General features: G+C 28.6%; 1 protein-coding gene across 2 annotated transcripts in view; it reads left to right on the top strand.

Moving 5' to 3' along the window:
• LOC132941440 (lachesin-like) overlaps positions 1–18,135 on the top strand; it is a 77,122-nt gene that overhangs the window by 10,323 nt on the left and 48,664 nt on the right. For both annotated transcript variants that reach the window (XM_061009491.1, XM_061009490.1), the window contains exon 2: positions 6,580–6,716. In XM_061009491.1, coding sequence (XP_060865474.1) covers positions 6,580–6,716 — 137 coding nt within the window. The remainder of the gene's footprint in view (positions 1–6,579; positions 6,717–18,135) is intronic.

Consider the following 18,135-nt stretch of genomic DNA (forward strand, 5'->3'; position numbering starts at 1 on the left):
ATATTATTCGTTTAATTTTATCCTGAGGCTATAGCCTATAGCCTTTGTTTATAAACAACTTTATTTTATAGTTCAAAAGATAACGAAATCCAGAAAAGAAAATGTTTAAATTCTACATTCTACATTTTGTATTTGGTAATTCTCGCATTAAGCAAATTAAATCGTCAGTGAAGCCTTTGATAAAATTAAAAGAAACATAATTTTATCTTGCATTGCAAAAATAAATCAAATTAAAATCAGTTTATCAAAACATGTTGTTTTGAATTATTATAAATTAATAGAATTAGTTTTGTAGTTTTGTGTCATATGAATCTATGTAATATAGAAATTATTATAGTTATTAAATAGTAGGTACCTTGTACCTATGTATTTATTAACTCAGGATTCATTTAAAACATTTCCATGACAATCATTAATATAACAAAATGTGTATATAGTCAGTAGTCACATACACACACAACCGTGAAACAATAATTTAGTTACATACATTCAAAATGTAACCATATACATCATTATTTTTAAGCCACTGCGTGAATTAGTATTATTATTTTTATCATTTTTATTATTATCCTGACCTTGGATTTATTAAGTTGTTTTTTTTTTTATATGCATGGAAAATTGTCTATAAATAAAATTTGTTGGCATCATTGGAAGGGATTTCATTTTATGTGATATTGTACAATATCATTATATTAAGTTCTAACATATTTATATCAAAAAAATTGAAATGTTTACATATTGTCTACCTACCAACCTACTTATTAAATTATTTATATATTGGAAAAATAAATTAAATATTGAACAAGACAACATTTTTTTATTACCTACTGATAAAATTGATGAATGAAAATTGTGTATTTGCCATGAGATTAAATCATTTTTCCAAATTAATTAAAAAATGTTTAGACATACTTATTTTAACTTTTCACCAAAGAATACCACTCACATTGAAATGTTGTTGAGAAAAATGTTTGTGTTTAATTTTATTAATCGTGGTTTTAAATTTTAAAGTTCTGTTAAAACATTATACATTATACATTATTAAATGCAAATTACAATTAGTATGTTATTTTTTCGCAAATAAATAAAGTTTTAATGTCAAAGAAACAAAAATTCTGAAAACATGACACAATGAAGTAGGTAGACAATATACCTGACAAAATATTATTATTTTACATTCAGAATATTGAGATTATTCAATTGTTGTGTGTTAAACGTCAACATAATTATATTTATACTTTGTGAATGCATTCGTGGGCACTATAAATAGTATTAATTTTAAAATGTGTTTAAAATCTAACTGCTAGATAAATAATTAAAAAATTAAAACTTAAAAAAATCAAACGTCTTTTAAAATTCTATTCTTCGAGACAGTTGGATAATTTTTATTACAAATTTAAATCCCCTTAGGTAAACTATTACTACTTGAATTTTAAATGAAATAAGGAGTTTAAAGAAATATATAATAATGAACTAAATTCTTCCATAAATGTATTAATTTTTTAAGTTTTTTCATTTTAATATCTTGTGAAAATTAAAACAATTCATCGTTCCATTGTCGTTCCGCATCGTTAAAGTGAAATTGCAAAACTTTTATTTATATTATACGTGTATTTAAAGAAATAAAAGTTTTAGTGTTTTTGTAGCAAATATAATTATTTCTTTGATTAGATTATGAACAATGAACTCGCTAAAAATTAAATATTTATTATATTGTTTAAATTGAATTCTTTGTGATGCATTTATCAAATTCTATTCAACAATTATAATTTACAAAGTATAACCGTTCATTTAAATTCATTTTTGTTTTGTTGTGTACCTACAATATTTTTGTGGTAGAAATTACAATTTTTTTTCATGGTACACCTATAATAGCTTTTGTGTGTGTACCTGTAAGTCTGTAAACACACATTTAGTTTGGTCATTTGCATATTACTATATTAGTGGTAATGTTGGACCTTGTTAGCACGCATAGTGATAAATACGATCTCATAATTTCAGATAGTGATAAATGCCTTTTACACAACGCTGCTTGTCTATTATAAGTTATAACTGTTAAATTAGTTAGTCTGGGTGGACGGGCGCTGTTCTATTTTTTAATAGATAGTGGGCAGTTAAATTAAATGCTTGCTCGCCCGAACCTTAATAAGAGGTTTTTGGAATTATTAGTGGCAGACCCGCATGCCCCCACCATCTGCTATCGCCCTACACATTACAGGTGGTATGGTAGTTTTATTTAAAACTACTGCTGTTAACAAAAATACACCCTCGGGTATTGGCCGTCCTATTGTTATTACCCCCTGTAACGTTTCGATATGCGCGTGTAGATTTTAAGGATATAATTTCGGAAATTCAAATTTAACCCCCAGGGAAATTTTGCTCGACGATATGACACGTGAACTCAAATTGAAAGAAAATTTCATATTGTAACCGCGTACATGTTTGATTGAATGACATGTTATATACTGATACGTATAATCATGTACTGCAGTTCATAATGTCGGTCCAGTTTATAGAAATACCTCTCTGTATACTTTTTGTCATATTACGACGTACCTGAAACTCGTGAGTTATAATGTGTTATGCTTATGTGTAGGTATTTAAATTATGTATTATTATATTTTATATAATAATTCCATGTCTTAATTCTTATAAGCTCGTAAAGTACAATAAAGATTGGTAGTAAGTGTTAAATGTTAATGTATTTAAAAAAAGAGTCATGAAGAAATTTTTTGTAAGTCAGTATTATAGGGGTTTTAATAATGCGTGAAGTCCATAAAAGTAAAAGCCAGAAGACTTATTGTAGAGTTTAATGCAAATATAACATAGTTAAATGAGAGAAAATAATGAGAAAATTGAAATAAAACGTATTTTCACAATAATGACGTTCTCAATTGTCATGGTGTACTTGGTGATATATTTTTATAATCATGTATATATTTATTCAAAATAAGACGTGATTTTATGTTATTCTCGGTAGTAAGACTTGATGTACTTTGAGTGTCTTCTAAAAGCATTCCATAGCGCTTTAATCCACCACGTTTCCCGAGATGCAACTAATGGTAGCAGATTTAACACACTCATACATTTTGATAGACCCCAAAAAGCAGAAGGTGGCAGATGCCTGAATGGTGGGTGGGGAATGGGGTCAAAAAACGACTACTTTTGACATGAACTGTTTTTACGGTCCTTATCAATCTTATGTTTTAGAGCATGTGAGCCGGTGGTTTACCGTATGCGCCATTATTACTTTTAAAAGTAATTAAAGCCCGCCGGGTGAGAGTCTCCTTGATGGATTGCCCGTCGGCAGATGGTCACCAATTTACGAGACACGTTTCCCTATTATCTGTGACCACAACCGAAACGGTTTATAAACAATTAAAAAAATGTATATATATTATAAAATAATAATATATTACATTAAAAAAAACCAAACAAACAAAATTATCGACATAATTTGTTGTGGGTTTTTTTTTTCCATTCGCGTTGGATGTATTCAATTTCACGGCGCATCTAAACTCTTCACGGCCGGCTTACGCGTGGCTAAACACTGACTCCCATCATCGTCGGTGTGCCGCAATCGATATAAAACGGTTCGAAATTTTTATGAAGACGAAAGATAAAAAAAACCTATCCACAAACTCGCTAGAATGACTAGTGATGTGTTGGGACGTGATGTCGTACGCGAGAGAAATTTTGATATGAGCAATTTCGGAAACAAATAAACGCACGTAAGCACTGATTATATAGTTTTCTTTACGCTTCAAACGAAAAATAAAAGAATACTCTCTTAAATACATTATATTCCAGTAGCAGATTTACATTGGACGTTTTATTTTTCGAAATATTTATGAATTATGAATTATTTATTTTATTATTATATTAAATTGGGGATATTATAGATTATTATATTATTTTATGATCATACTGGAACATATACTGTTTAATATTATTATCTTTTTGTGATAGACATTTATAACCAAGTTACATGATATATATAGCATTTGAGAAAAGAAAACTTGCGAACGTAAGTTGAATAAAATAAAACCCGTTGTTACCTAATTAATTTGAGACCATTTTTAGGTTAACTAAGATTGTACAAAATATTTTTTCTAAGTAAATTATTGATTATTGACTATTGATTTTAAATAATTTAATGACACTTCTTGCAGTATTTTTTTAAAAAAAAAATAAGAAATAACTAAGTTATGTTTTTAGTTAAGAAAGTATATATTTTTACTGTCATACACAATTTATTTAGTTTTTAAAACCTTTTTTTTTGGTTTTCTTGTGTTGAAGGAATTATGAATAAACTATCATGATTTAATTTAAGTTATTATCTTAGACTACTAGTTGCTGAGTTATGGAGAGGTAATGTTTTTAGGGTTTTGCACCCCTCTTAAACACAAACAAATATTCATTATCTCATAAATAGTTTATAGGTAGGTAACTATGAAAATGTAAATCGTTTTTTCGTATAATAAATGTATATTTCATATTATGCGAATAACTACATAAACCAAATCGAACCTCCCTAAACAAAAAGAATACTCTTATTCATACGCCGATGCTAGGTTATGGTATGTTTATGTAAGGGTTGAATGTTTGAAAAAATTGGATTTAGAAGTAGGTACATATTATGTTAATTTAATTACATAATAATTATAAATTATCATACTAATAATGGAAATAAAGACTGCTGAGCTAATTAAATGTACCAATTTTAATTTAAGAACATTTAATCCATACTAATTTTAAATTTGTTGTGTTGAACATAATAAAATGATGCAGTCGTTTAATGTTTTGTTTTTACTACCTAGGTACTCATTATTTTTATACATGTGATAATATTATTATCATCACAATAACTATTTTAATACCTACTGGTTACCAGTAGGTAGAATTAAACTTATTTAACTTCGTGTAATTTATAATTACTTAAATATTTTATTTATTATGAGTGGATTCGAAAATGTATATACAATATGCAGCTTTAATGAACTTGAAAATTAATTAAAACATCAGGATTTATCAGTTTGATATAACCCAAATAGCATTATTTTTTTCTAAAAATAATTGTTATAGGTGGGTAATTGTTGAAACTACAAATATTTTATACGTTAGAAAACATTTTTCGAGACTGTTATATGAAGGTGTAACAAAAATTTAAATTAATTGATAAAATGCAATACCTACATTAAATGTAATTTTTACAATTTGAAAATTAGATGTTTTTTTTTGCCCTAAGCTTATATAGTGTTTTATTATTTGATAACGACAAAAACGTTAATAGGTACGAAAGCATTAAAATTGTTGTATTTGATGTGATTCAATTTTTATCAATGGAATTATTTTAAAAACATCTATTATTAATATTAATTCCTTGGTTATGGAATATTTACGATAATGGGATATACTATGTTTTTTTTTTTAAATAGATAGGTACTATCTAGCTAATATCAACCATCTTATTGTATAATGTAATATAAAAAGATTTAACATAAGCCAGTTACAATAGTAGTGTCAACAATAACTGCATTTTAAATGTATTTATACAATGAGTTTGTTTGTTTTATCAATTGTAATAAAAATATCATGGAAATCATTTAATAATATGTTTTTGAAAGTTGTAGTTTGTTCAAAAACAATGGAATTAAAAGTGCTTTTTGGTAGACTAAATTATGTTTGAAGAGGGAAAAACAAAATTCTATGTAATCTTGCATATATAGGTACAGTGTAAACAATATTGTCAGTATAAAAAAAAGAACAACATGATACGAAAAAACACGTATTTTTTTATGTCATCCCTTTGAACTTTGAAGTCAGTGAGAGGTTGTGCCTAAAGCGCAATATGTGGGGTGTTAAAATGCACACTTGCAGTTTTGTCTCTCAGAACAAAGTTCAACCACTAACAATCCCAATTATTTAGTTTTTTTTTAGTTAATTAAGATTTTTTTTTTTCATTAAAATTCGCCAATTCGAAATAGTTGTTGGACAACAAACAATTTGCATTCATGAATTCTCATTATCTCATTGAATACGCGTATTATTTATAGAACATTATCATCTCTATATCGTCGATACACCACGATATTGTAAATCCATTAGCAATATACATATACGATGGTAGTGTGGACACGGGCTTAAGGTCCCAGCCAAATTAGCCGGTTGCACGTTATTTAGCGACCACCCACGATAGAGCTCATAATATCAGAGGTTTCGCAAGATTGATGATGTCCCAGATGATCATCGTTTCCTTGTTAATGCCTTTGCCTCATATAGCAAAAATATGAATGAAAGAGAGAGAGAGAGAGAGAGAGAGACAGACAGAGAGAGAGGAAACCTTCTCAGCCCTCGTCACCAAGTTGTGTTAGGCGGAGGAGTAGAAAAACCACCAACACCCGTTACTTAACGGATTATGATATTACCACGAACATACAGCCCATATCTATACTTGGTACATAGGAGAAAATAAAACAACAAACATTTTAAAAAAATTATTGTTTTTGCTGTGCGAAAACTCTCATTATGGAATTAACGAAGATTCATGTTGTTTTAATTTAATTTGTTTCTATTTAGTTGCAGGAAGTGTAATAAAAAAAAAAGTCGATGAACAACTGAAAACGTATTTTGAAAATGCACCACAAAATGTGTTCGCGTCCGCAGGCCAAAACGTCTTACTGCCATGCCGGGTGAGGCATTTAAACGATAAAGTGGTAAGTGCACTTGATGTATCGTATAACATAAGCATATAATATAGCTATTAGAAACAATACATAATGCATAAAAATTGTTGATGTCTTTTTAAAGTGCAGTTATAGCTGGATGACTGTTTTTGAAATTCTAACGATTTATTAAATCGAACAAATTCACCATGCGATTTTTAATAAATTAACTGTATCGTTATATTTTATTTAAAAGAATAATACTAGTCAAAGAGAGTCATTGGCATAGACTTCATATAATAATATGTATTATTGAATGAACGCATGGTATATTAGGTTTATATCATCTCAACATTGTTGATTTATTAAAAAACTTATCTTTAGTTATAAGTTAAAAGTATGTTTTATTTGATTTATTCAGACAATCATTATTATTATATTGACATAGTTTAATAATTTTACAACTTGTTTTTTTTTATGAAGAAACGACCTTTGCTATTGTTAGAAAATTGAATAAAAATATTATTACCATTAGATGATACATTTAAAATGTGTACAAACTAATTTGTAAATTTGCAAGTATCTACTAAATATTCAAATATAAACAATCATTTTTACGAAAAATTTGAATACCTACCTAAAACTACAATTTTAACTGATTTTTACTTAGTTGTAATGAAAGCGTTCTTGATTGATTAAATATTTATGTTCATTTTAGTATTTTCATACATATTTCAAAAAATATATAATATAGAGTTATGGTTGAATATAAAATATAAATATAATATTAATAATAATCGTAGGTAGCTATAAATAATGATGATAATATGGTATCTCCTAGTGAAGAATTAATGCTTGTGACATTCTAGTTCGAACATCGACGAGTATAAGGTTACAGTATAAGGTACAGAGAATAGGTCACTTTTACAGTTTTATTATGAAATATTTACAGATTATATCGTATTGTGCATACTTATACTGGAGAACCATTAAGACCTAAACAATGTACTGTATATACATTAGTACATTACTAATGGTTGAAAACAATTATTATACTCTAGTAGTGTTTAAAAGGGTTTTCTGAATTCAAGTGATTTGAAGTGAACTCTTGCTAGAAGAATGGCATAAAATAAAGTGGATAGATAGGTACCTAATAAGATAAATAGTCTTTAATACCGGTTTGTGGTTTTGGATGTCACTTGGTCTCTTTTGCGGATTTTTTTAAGACTTCAAGTGATTCCGTATTGGGTATTTTCATATTAAATACTATATGCCCCTTAATTAATTATTTAATAATTTTTTAAAAATTTAACCAATAAAAGTAATAATGTAAAGATAAATTTGTTCGTATTTTTTCTATTTATGAATTATTACATGCAAAATGTACACTGTTCACCATTACAAACCTTTTTAGTATACATAATTTATATTTTATGATGCACTTTAGGATAAGTTCATGGTGGTGAGTGTTCAGAATACGGTGAAATCAAAGGAATAAGAAATTATTCAATGATTGAAATATGTGTCTATAATTAATATTATAAATGATAATTAGGCACCATAAAGTTTTGACCAAAATATTTTTATATCTCTGGTTGATATTTGAATAGTTAATTTATATATTAAAATATATAGTGGATTATGTTAATTATTTTGAATTAAAAATGAATCATTAGTTAAAAACTTAAAAATAAATATTAAATAATAATATGCTTAGTTTCTTTATAGGTATGAGAAAGAAATATTTATGATGACGTGTACACAAGCCTGGATTAAGACCTCTAACAGCCCAGGGGTGGATATTTGGTTGTGGTCCCCCATAAATGGAGAAAACAAAGTACAGTCTTGTCCGTATCACTGCAGTTTGAAAATTATAATATTGGACACGTTAATGAACACTTAACTCATTAATTACTCACTGTTAAGAAATAATATAAGCAGTGCCGGGTCTTAAATTCTGGGAGGCCTGTAACAAAAGACAATTTTGGGGTCTCTTAAAAAAAATTGCCATTGAGGTACCTAATTACTTATTTTTATTAAAAAAAAATTTATTTTTAACTAGCTGTACAAATACCCGTCTGCATTCTGGAAAAAATGAACAAATATAAAATATGACGCTATATTGGTGTACCTCGGTTTTAGTGTATCTCAGTTCACGGTCAAATCGGTGTCGGTGTACTTTGCATTGTAAATTAATTTGACTAAGATAGGTAATATATTTTTTGAGTATAGTTCAAGCTATAAATTATAATAGGTAGGTACAGTTCATTTTCATGTTATCTCTAAGAACAATTTCTAAAATTATTGTCAAATTGTGTTGAGCAGTTTTTGAATCTATAAGCTATTATAAAAATTACTGATTTCGAACCCTCATTAATGTAACTTAATTAATAAAATTAAACGTATTAAAAACCGACTTTTACGTGTACCAGGAGCTAGCATTTAAAACAAACAAATTAGGTACATCTCTCGAGCAACTACCAACTGCTAGTTCAGTTTAATATCGTACCTATCACTTAAAAAAGAAGACAGTTTAATGATGTGCTCTGGCTTTATAAATTACTAAACCTTCAAATTGTCTGTTCAGAATTACTGAGTCAAGTACGTTTGAATGTCCCTAATGTTAAAATTCGTATATGTATATCAAATATTCTACATAAATACCTACCTAACCAACAGAATAAAATCACCGTTTTTTGCTCCGATTAACAGAATTTCTAACTACAGGGAATCATTAAAACATTTCGACTTCTTCAATGATAACTCAACCAGATTAAAAATTTTAATTTATTTATAAATATATAATTATCCTTGTTACATAATAGTTAATCTAGTTCATTAGTTTATTTGTACAATAACTAACTATTCAGTTTTGTGTAGTTTTGTATTATAACTGTACAGGGCTCAGTACGGGCGTTTATCATTTAAAGTTGAAATTAAAATAATAAATAAATACAAACATACGGACAGCAGTAACCAATGGCAACTCTATATTATATAAACAACAAATATTTGATTTTTATATTTTTGTTAGTCAAAATAAAATTCCTGTAGTAACCAATTATGGGTAGAAAACGAAGCTATAAACACTCTCCTAGTCTCAAGGAATGTGCGTGCAAAATGTTATGCTAGTTGGTTCAGTAGTTTCCAAGTATATTAGCCCTATACCATACATTAATTTATTAATTTATAAGTATAAAATAAATCTCAATGTGTCCAAATAATCCATAAAATATTATTATCAATTGCTCGTGGTACTATATGTACGTCTATACTCTATAATTTATACTACTATGCTATTATCAGTGGTGTGACTAGGAGAGTGGCTGAGAGGGTTTGTATGAAAGTTGTTGTAAATGTCAAAAATGTTATATAAGCCCTGTTTGCATCGGTGGTTTATCCGGTACCTACTGAATATCAGCAATCACTATTGATGAATTATATACCAAAATAATATGCAAAATAAATTAATGATACTACCACAGACTATATGAAAATATAGTCATATAGTCAGTGATATTACTTTCATTTAATTTAAAGTAAAAATGTTACCTGTTTAAAATAATATAATTTAATAGTTTGAACACGTTGTTATTATTTTAATGCTTAAGTACTTACGTATTAGTCACCTAAAATAAAAGTTAACATTTTTACGTCTGATTTTTAATATATTTTCTATATTAATAAGATAAATAATTAGATTTTAATTTGGTACCCATTTAATCATATGAAATAAATCATTTGTTAGTTACATTTTAATGGTCAATTATCATATAGTAAAAGTGTCTTTAACTAGGTATTAAATTTAGACCCATTTTTATTTTATATTAAACTGGCTGAATTAGCAGGAAAAAAAAATTGTGATGTCCGTGATATTCGTTTGTGATTATGTGAGTAGTATATTATCAGGTTGGCAATCTACCTGCGGTAGATTGCGGACCCCGTGTGGTGCGTACGTAAGTGTATAATTTAACTCTAAAGTATCAAAGTTATACCAAGTTTGTTGTTTTTACTTAATTTAACCTATGGTGGATTGGATACAATCCGGTGGTTTTTCATCGTCCAGAAAACATTATCAATTAATACAAGATCTTAACTTTAAAAAAAAAAAAAAACAAAAAACAAAAAACTAAAATTCGTATGTATAGATAAAAACGTAATCAGTAAAAATAAGAAAGAAAACAATGCAAGAAATAACTAATAAGTCCACCGAAACCCTGGTTCGAACACGATACAATCTGTACTAAATTACATAAAAGTGCCACTTATTGCTCTTATAATAGTAATCATTATTAAAACCAATAGCAACCATTTATAATATATAAACAAACATTTCCATTGTAAATCTCAAAATCTCTGTTTGAGCACCTCCCCGAGTTGGACCTACCGGGTCCAATTGTAAATCTAAATCATCCCGGAACCGCTGAAACACCCACAAAAAATTTCAACAAAATAGGTCCAGCCGTTTAGAAATGCATAAAGGACACACAGACAGACAGACAAATATTAATTTATATATATATTATATTGTAGATGTAAACGATATAATATTATGGAAAAATGTGAAAAGAAAAGGTCTATACGTATTTTGACTAGATGCATAACTGACAACCTGCCACTAGTACTTTTAGAATCAAACCATCTTTGTGAAGAATACTATATATTTTAAAAAAAAAAGTGAGGCAAAATTTATTTACAGAAATATGTGTGCAATTTCATGCAATACGATCAAAGAAAACATATCCTTTGATGTCAAATATTTCGTCAGTAAATGCAACAATAAGTGTTGTAAGAGTTTTATAAAAAAATTTTATATTTATATTGTCATGTAAATATTATGTACATAAATACATAATAATTAAGGGAGCAAGTATACCTGTTATACGCTTAAGTTTTATATATAATATACACTATTGTGTTAGTATGTGACAAACATATTATATACCTACTTATTAGTTATTTCGATACAATGAGTCGATTTATTTTATATTTGTTTTAATAATAATATTTATTATTATTAATGCGATAAGCCTGTGTATTTTAGTACAAAGTGTAAACCACGGTTTCGGTGGACCAATTTTTTCCATTTTTTGATACATACACTTACGATGATACACTTTGATTATACACTTACGTACGCATCACGCAGGGTCCGCGATCCACTGGAGGTAGATTGCCTACCTGATACTATACTGCTCGCATAATCACAAGAGAATCTCACGGACAACGCCAGTCTGGATGGCTATTAATTAAAATATTATAATATAATCATTTACACCTAAAAATAAAGTGCTTCCACAGCGTGTTACACCCAAAAGGAGTTGGACAATCACAAAAACCTAGCAATAGCAAAGCATTGCCGTGTCAGCTAGTATACATATATTGTTCATTTATGAACCAAGTTCAAAAATGTATCATCTTATTATCTTATATCCTATTATCTTATTTGTTGATGGATAATATGAACCTAGTTATTTCCCATACTAAAAAATACTGTTAAAATGTGTCAATATTTAATTATTGTTTTTAATAAATAACTTTGAAAATTAATTATATAAAGGTATTATATTATGGTAACGAGACATTAGCTGGTCTGCTGGTACAAAGTAATGTCAATATTATTTACTACTATGATATTATCTTCCACTGTAGGTACGCTTATCAATTAATTTGTTTTCAACAAACTCAAAAGTACTATAACAATGGACGCATATGTAATGTATAACTTAATATTATTATATTATATTGTATCATATTATAATACCTAGGCTGTAATTAAACATTTGATAAAGACCATGTTATAAAATGAAATACGGTCAGGTACCTATATGGTATGAAAAATAAACTATTGGACGATTCGTTCATAAATAAAGTAGGTATATATCTACAACACATTTCTATAGTATTTTAGTTACCTACATAAATATATACACGGAGAAGTGGAAAGCTATAAAGTTTTTGTTCTGATGGAGTTTGAGTACTATTTCTTTTTATGTATATAAATATATATTTTATTGGTTCAACTTGCATTATATATTTCAAAATATATCGAACAAATGATAAACTTTAGTAGAAAAGAGGATCATTGTATGAAAAAAAATATAGCTTATATATCATGATAGGTTGGCTTCTACTTACCCTAAAACAATATATTAATGTTTTAGTGCATGCACGTCAAAAATGTCTTCCCCCCGAGATTTGTTACATTCGAAAGAGGTTTTCTTCGTCCTACTCCTACAACTACTTTAAAATTTCGTGTATGATATCGTATAACCCTTTCGGATGGAACTTTTGAACTTTTACGACATGATGAAAACTTGTTTTTCCAAATGGTTTTGAACAGGGATAGTGGATTTTGATTCGGAATGGTAGAATATATGGTCCAAATAATATTATTTATTAGGTTTATATACAGGAATTGTATAACACTATAGTCTATATGACGGTAAATCTTTAAAAATAGGTATAAGCTAGAATCGATCGAAAGTAAAATATTAATTATTAATAACTTACTTCAACGTTAATATTACTGCTATAGTAAGACCAAATAGTATTTACTGCAAGACTTTTAGTCAAAATTATCAGATAATTTTGGTTTTTATTTTAAAATTGTAAAATAGTGATAAATGTTAATACAATAACAATTGTATATTTATTATAATCGTTATTTTGTTGTTAAATTATTTTGTCAGTCAAACGTTTCTACACATAATATTTATACGATTAATACTAAAATCATATACTATGGTGTCGTGTCGATTAATTCGTTCTATATACTAGTCGACATTTTATTTTTATATATGAATAAAAACATTTTATATTGCGATATAAATGAAAACGAATTGTTCATAAATGAAAAAGCGCAAGCAATAATATTATGAAATAAGGCAGAGATCACGCCGATAAATAATAATAAAAAAAAAAATCTACATGCACGATTGCGGTTAGCACTCGCAAAAATAATATTTCTAAAAAAAAACAAAAAGGGGGGAAAAACTCTAAGACTAAAAAAAATTTCGGTCTACGGCACGGGGGTGGTCTTTGACGTTTGGTTTCGTCAGCATACATAATATATAATATGTGGGTATATACGCCGCCGGTGACCTGCCCGCTATATATACATATATATATATATATAGGTACCTACGTGCATTATACCTCTTGTTCTATTTTTCATTCCCGAAACACGACACGACACGGTAAAGGTACCGGCTAACTGCTCCTCGCCCTCTGCAAGTAAATGCACGTAACGTTGGCCGACTATATTTGTATAATATATTATATACAAGCAGTGGTAGTGGCGTCGGCACGGATGACGTTTTAATGAGCGTCCCGTACACGCCAAAGTGCGCGCGTAATGGATCTAATTGAAAAGCTCCGGCGCATCATTAAAATCCCAGCGCCGAGTCGGGGGTGCACACACACACACACACACACACACACACACATTATACAGTATGAATAAAAGTAGTGACCGGTTACAGTTACGAAATACGCAAGAGCAGCTTATGACGTATATGGTAGTAATGGTCGTAGTAGAAGTTATAGTGGTTCAGCGGTTGTAGTATATAATATATTATATTATATAATCATTATTGTATATCAGTAGCGTACGGTATTTTTGAGAAGTGGGGGGAGACCTACAAATTACAGTGTGCAGTGATTCAGAAGATATTATTATTGGCTAACTATAAGTTTTTCGAAATATTTCAGATGGGGATTAAAAACAATAATAGGCATTCAAAATATAAGTCATGAATGTTGACAAGCAAAGTACCGCAGCGATTAATGTGCGTATCGTGTAGCCGATGGAGCGATTTTGTAATTTTTAAATATAGTGTCTTGAAAATATACAGTGTTATTATTAATTACGTTCCTAATTCATAAAAATATATTCTTTTATATTCTTTATATACTTAGGTAACCTAGTCATTGAGAATGGACTATGAAAGCAACACCGCTATTGTATCATATGGCTTAAGTTAATTTAGATTACTTTGTGGTGGGGGAGTGGTGCCAAAATGTAGGTACACTTCTATCCCCGCATGTACACACCACTGGCTGTAGAAGTAAAAGTATTAGAAGTTTTAGTAGTTGAAGTTATATTATAATATATGGCATTGGCGACGGCGGTGGTGGTAAGAACAACGTATATACGATGTAGGTACATATAGGTAGATGTGGGTCGGTTATCAGTGCGCGTGTGTGTGTGTGTGAGGCGGAAGGGCGGGCCCTGTAAAACCGTTCGTGTCGTCGGTGGCGGCGGCGGCGGTGTGATGAGATGCGATCGCGGGGAGAGTCGTGCCGGTCATTAGAGGGTCTGCTGACGTTATGAATAATCCGCGAACATGGCACAGACACAAAGGGAGGTCGGAAACGACACACACGCACTCACTCGCACGCTTCAGAAACACTTTTCACCCGGGAGATTCTCCCCCTTACCGCCGCGTCTATCTCATCACGCCGTCACCCTTGGTACTTATTGCGGGCGATCTATGATTATGTTCGTCCATATCCCCACACACCTCTTCCAACCATCACGCTTAAGCGTACACCTGTGTCGTGGTTTCCGGCTGGTTCCGGTTTCCGATAACAGTGTGAGGGAGGGTTTCCATTAAAAACATTTTTTTTTTTTTTATACAAGTACATATTATATTCCTCGCTTTGGCCGACCATTCACACCTCATAATAATAATAATATAGTTTACGCATATGTTTAAAATGTGCAGTAAAATCTATCCTTGATATTATATTATTCGAGATGATTTTTTTTACGCGAATTTGTTCGATTATGTAGTCAAATATTCGTAATAAATTATAATTATTATTGTTTTATTACTAAGCGGCTTTGCTTCGCTTCGCTCGCCAACCACTTTTTTTACGTAACATGCACTCTTCGTCTGCTATTCAGCCTTTTTCTATCCATCTCAAAATGTACAAAATAAGTAATAACTCTAATATTTTCCCCATGGTAGTTATTTGACAAAACTGTATATACAAAACTTTTTTGTATAATAAAAAGATAACAATTATTTTTTTTAAAACTTGATCACTCATGTATATTATGTCCTCTTCACACTTTTATTTTTATTTAAAATAGTATCAACTATGAAGATTTTTTAAATTGGTTAGTTATTTTTTTTTAATATGTGTTAACTTATTACATTTTCAAAGAAATGTACTGTTGATCAATACAATAGATTCCACGTTTGAAAAAAGTAAAATCTTACTTCTTTGAAGTAGTTTTGTTTTTGTTTAATCATTACAAAAGTAATTATTGCAAATTATAATGTATAATATAATATGTAACATAATAAATAATAACATACATAGGTACAAGGTAATACATATATTTCGCATTAAATTTACTTTGAACAGTTACTTCAACAAGTTCAACAGACAACAAGCACTGGCATTATATAGCGGGAGAATATATTCTATAGAAGGTATTTAAGTATTTTCCCCTGTTTCATTGTAAAACTGCCGAACGGCTTTTTGGTGAATACACATGACTATTTTTATAATTTTGAGACAATATAGGTACCTAATATTGTGAAAGGTACTGGGAAATTATTGTCACAATAGTGATTAATATTTATAGACTATAGTTTTTTTAGTTGAAATATATAGAAGCATGGGTTTGTATATAGGTGGATGTTTGCTTGTTGCTTAAAGGAATAAGTTATATGTATTTTTAAGTACGAGTTATTTATGTTTATTGTTTTTCTTCAGCCGAACGGAAAGACGCAGATATTCCGTGCATAGATAATAAAAAACCTAAAACATATTGTGTAAAACAATTTATTTCACTAATAATAATAACTATATAATTTTAATTCAATAAAATTACTTCATTTTATTTTAACGCTTCTATGTGTCAATTGACAGTTACATTTTACAGTTGTGTTTAATAATGTAATTTAGTTTGTTCGACCCCTCTAGAAAAATTTAAATTATATCACTAAGGTAAAGGTACTCTATTTATTTAACACCACACATTTTATATTTTACAATAAAATTTTATTACTTTTGTCTATGATAGTTGATAATTAATAAATGATAATCTGTAAAAAATTATGTAAGATGGGAATTGTATTGAACATTGATTACAAAAATGTTATTGGAAAGAAGTTCGCGAGCAAAGCGATCGGTTTTTTTCAGTCGTATGAACTGGTTAAAATTGTTACCCCTCGCACTCCATATTAAAATCTGATATGATGCCACTGTCAACAAGTATATAGAGGTACATTCTTACAAATTACAATTTATAATGTTGACTAGAAAGTCCATCACAATATTGTATGCTGTTATATTATTAACAATACCTCTAAAAACCTACCCCGGAAATTTATATTTTGCTTTTAATTATAATTTTAAATGAGAATATAATCTGTCTTGATGCTTCGTTCATATATATATATATTTATATTTTATAAATAACAATGTTGTATATTGTACAGTATTATAGCTTTACAAATTTACTTTGAACAATAAAACAATTAGAATATTTTAGATTCCGAGCGGATCGATGAATGTATTTTATATCTCATTTAGTTTTAAGTATGACCTACACTTAAATATCTCGCAATCTGAGTTAAAATGAAATGGTATAATAAAATATTGTATAGGGTTTACTGAATAATAATATTTATGAGTAAAATAAATATGTGGAATTAACTGATCAGTAAATACTCAGTAATGTTTGTATGTTATTGTTTAATTTTAGCTTAATTTGGTATTACTTAAGTGTTTTATTAAAAATTACTTATAATAGTATGTACTTTCGGTATTATGAGTTGGTGCCTAACCTACTACGCCGAGACAGTCACATGTATTGATTATACATGTAAAGAATAAAGATAATAAAGTAAATAACAATTTATTATTACCAATGAGGTAAAGTTAGTAATTTCGATTGGAAGCCCATAAGTTTGTTTGAAAATAATTAAGAAAATCAGCGACTCATGCGCCACATGATAAGGGATAGGTCTATAAAAATGTATTTATATAATTTAATTAAGTGTCCATAAATCGTACTTAAACTGTACGTTAAATATGAAATACATTTTATTTTTTTCAATTTAAAAAATATTTTTTACCAATTTTGAGTTTATGAAGCAGTAAAGAATTTTTAAACTATCAGATTTTTTTCAGCTTTTTATTTCCACATAATAAGTATAGGAATATTTAATTATAATATCATAATATAATTTTTAAGCGTCTATAAACAAATATAGCTTTATTTACTTTTATTTAAATATTAATTATTTGAATTCGTTGATTTACCATGATTGCTTTAATGCTTTTAATTCACTAATAATAACACATAAATAGCTTGAACTAGTAAGAAAATGAGGTGTGAAGAGTGCTAAGTAGTAGGTACTTTTAAATTCTATTCAAGACATTGTTGGTTAGTTGTAGTAGAAAGTAATATTTCGTGTTATTATGACTTATTATTCATTTAAGAAAA

The sequence above is a fragment of the Metopolophium dirhodum genome, chromosome 3 (genome assembly GCF_019925205.1).
Source record: "Metopolophium dirhodum isolate CAU chromosome 3, ASM1992520v1, whole genome shotgun sequence".
NCBI classification, from domain to species: domain Eukaryota; kingdom Metazoa; phylum Arthropoda; class Insecta; order Hemiptera; family Aphididae; genus Metopolophium; species Metopolophium dirhodum.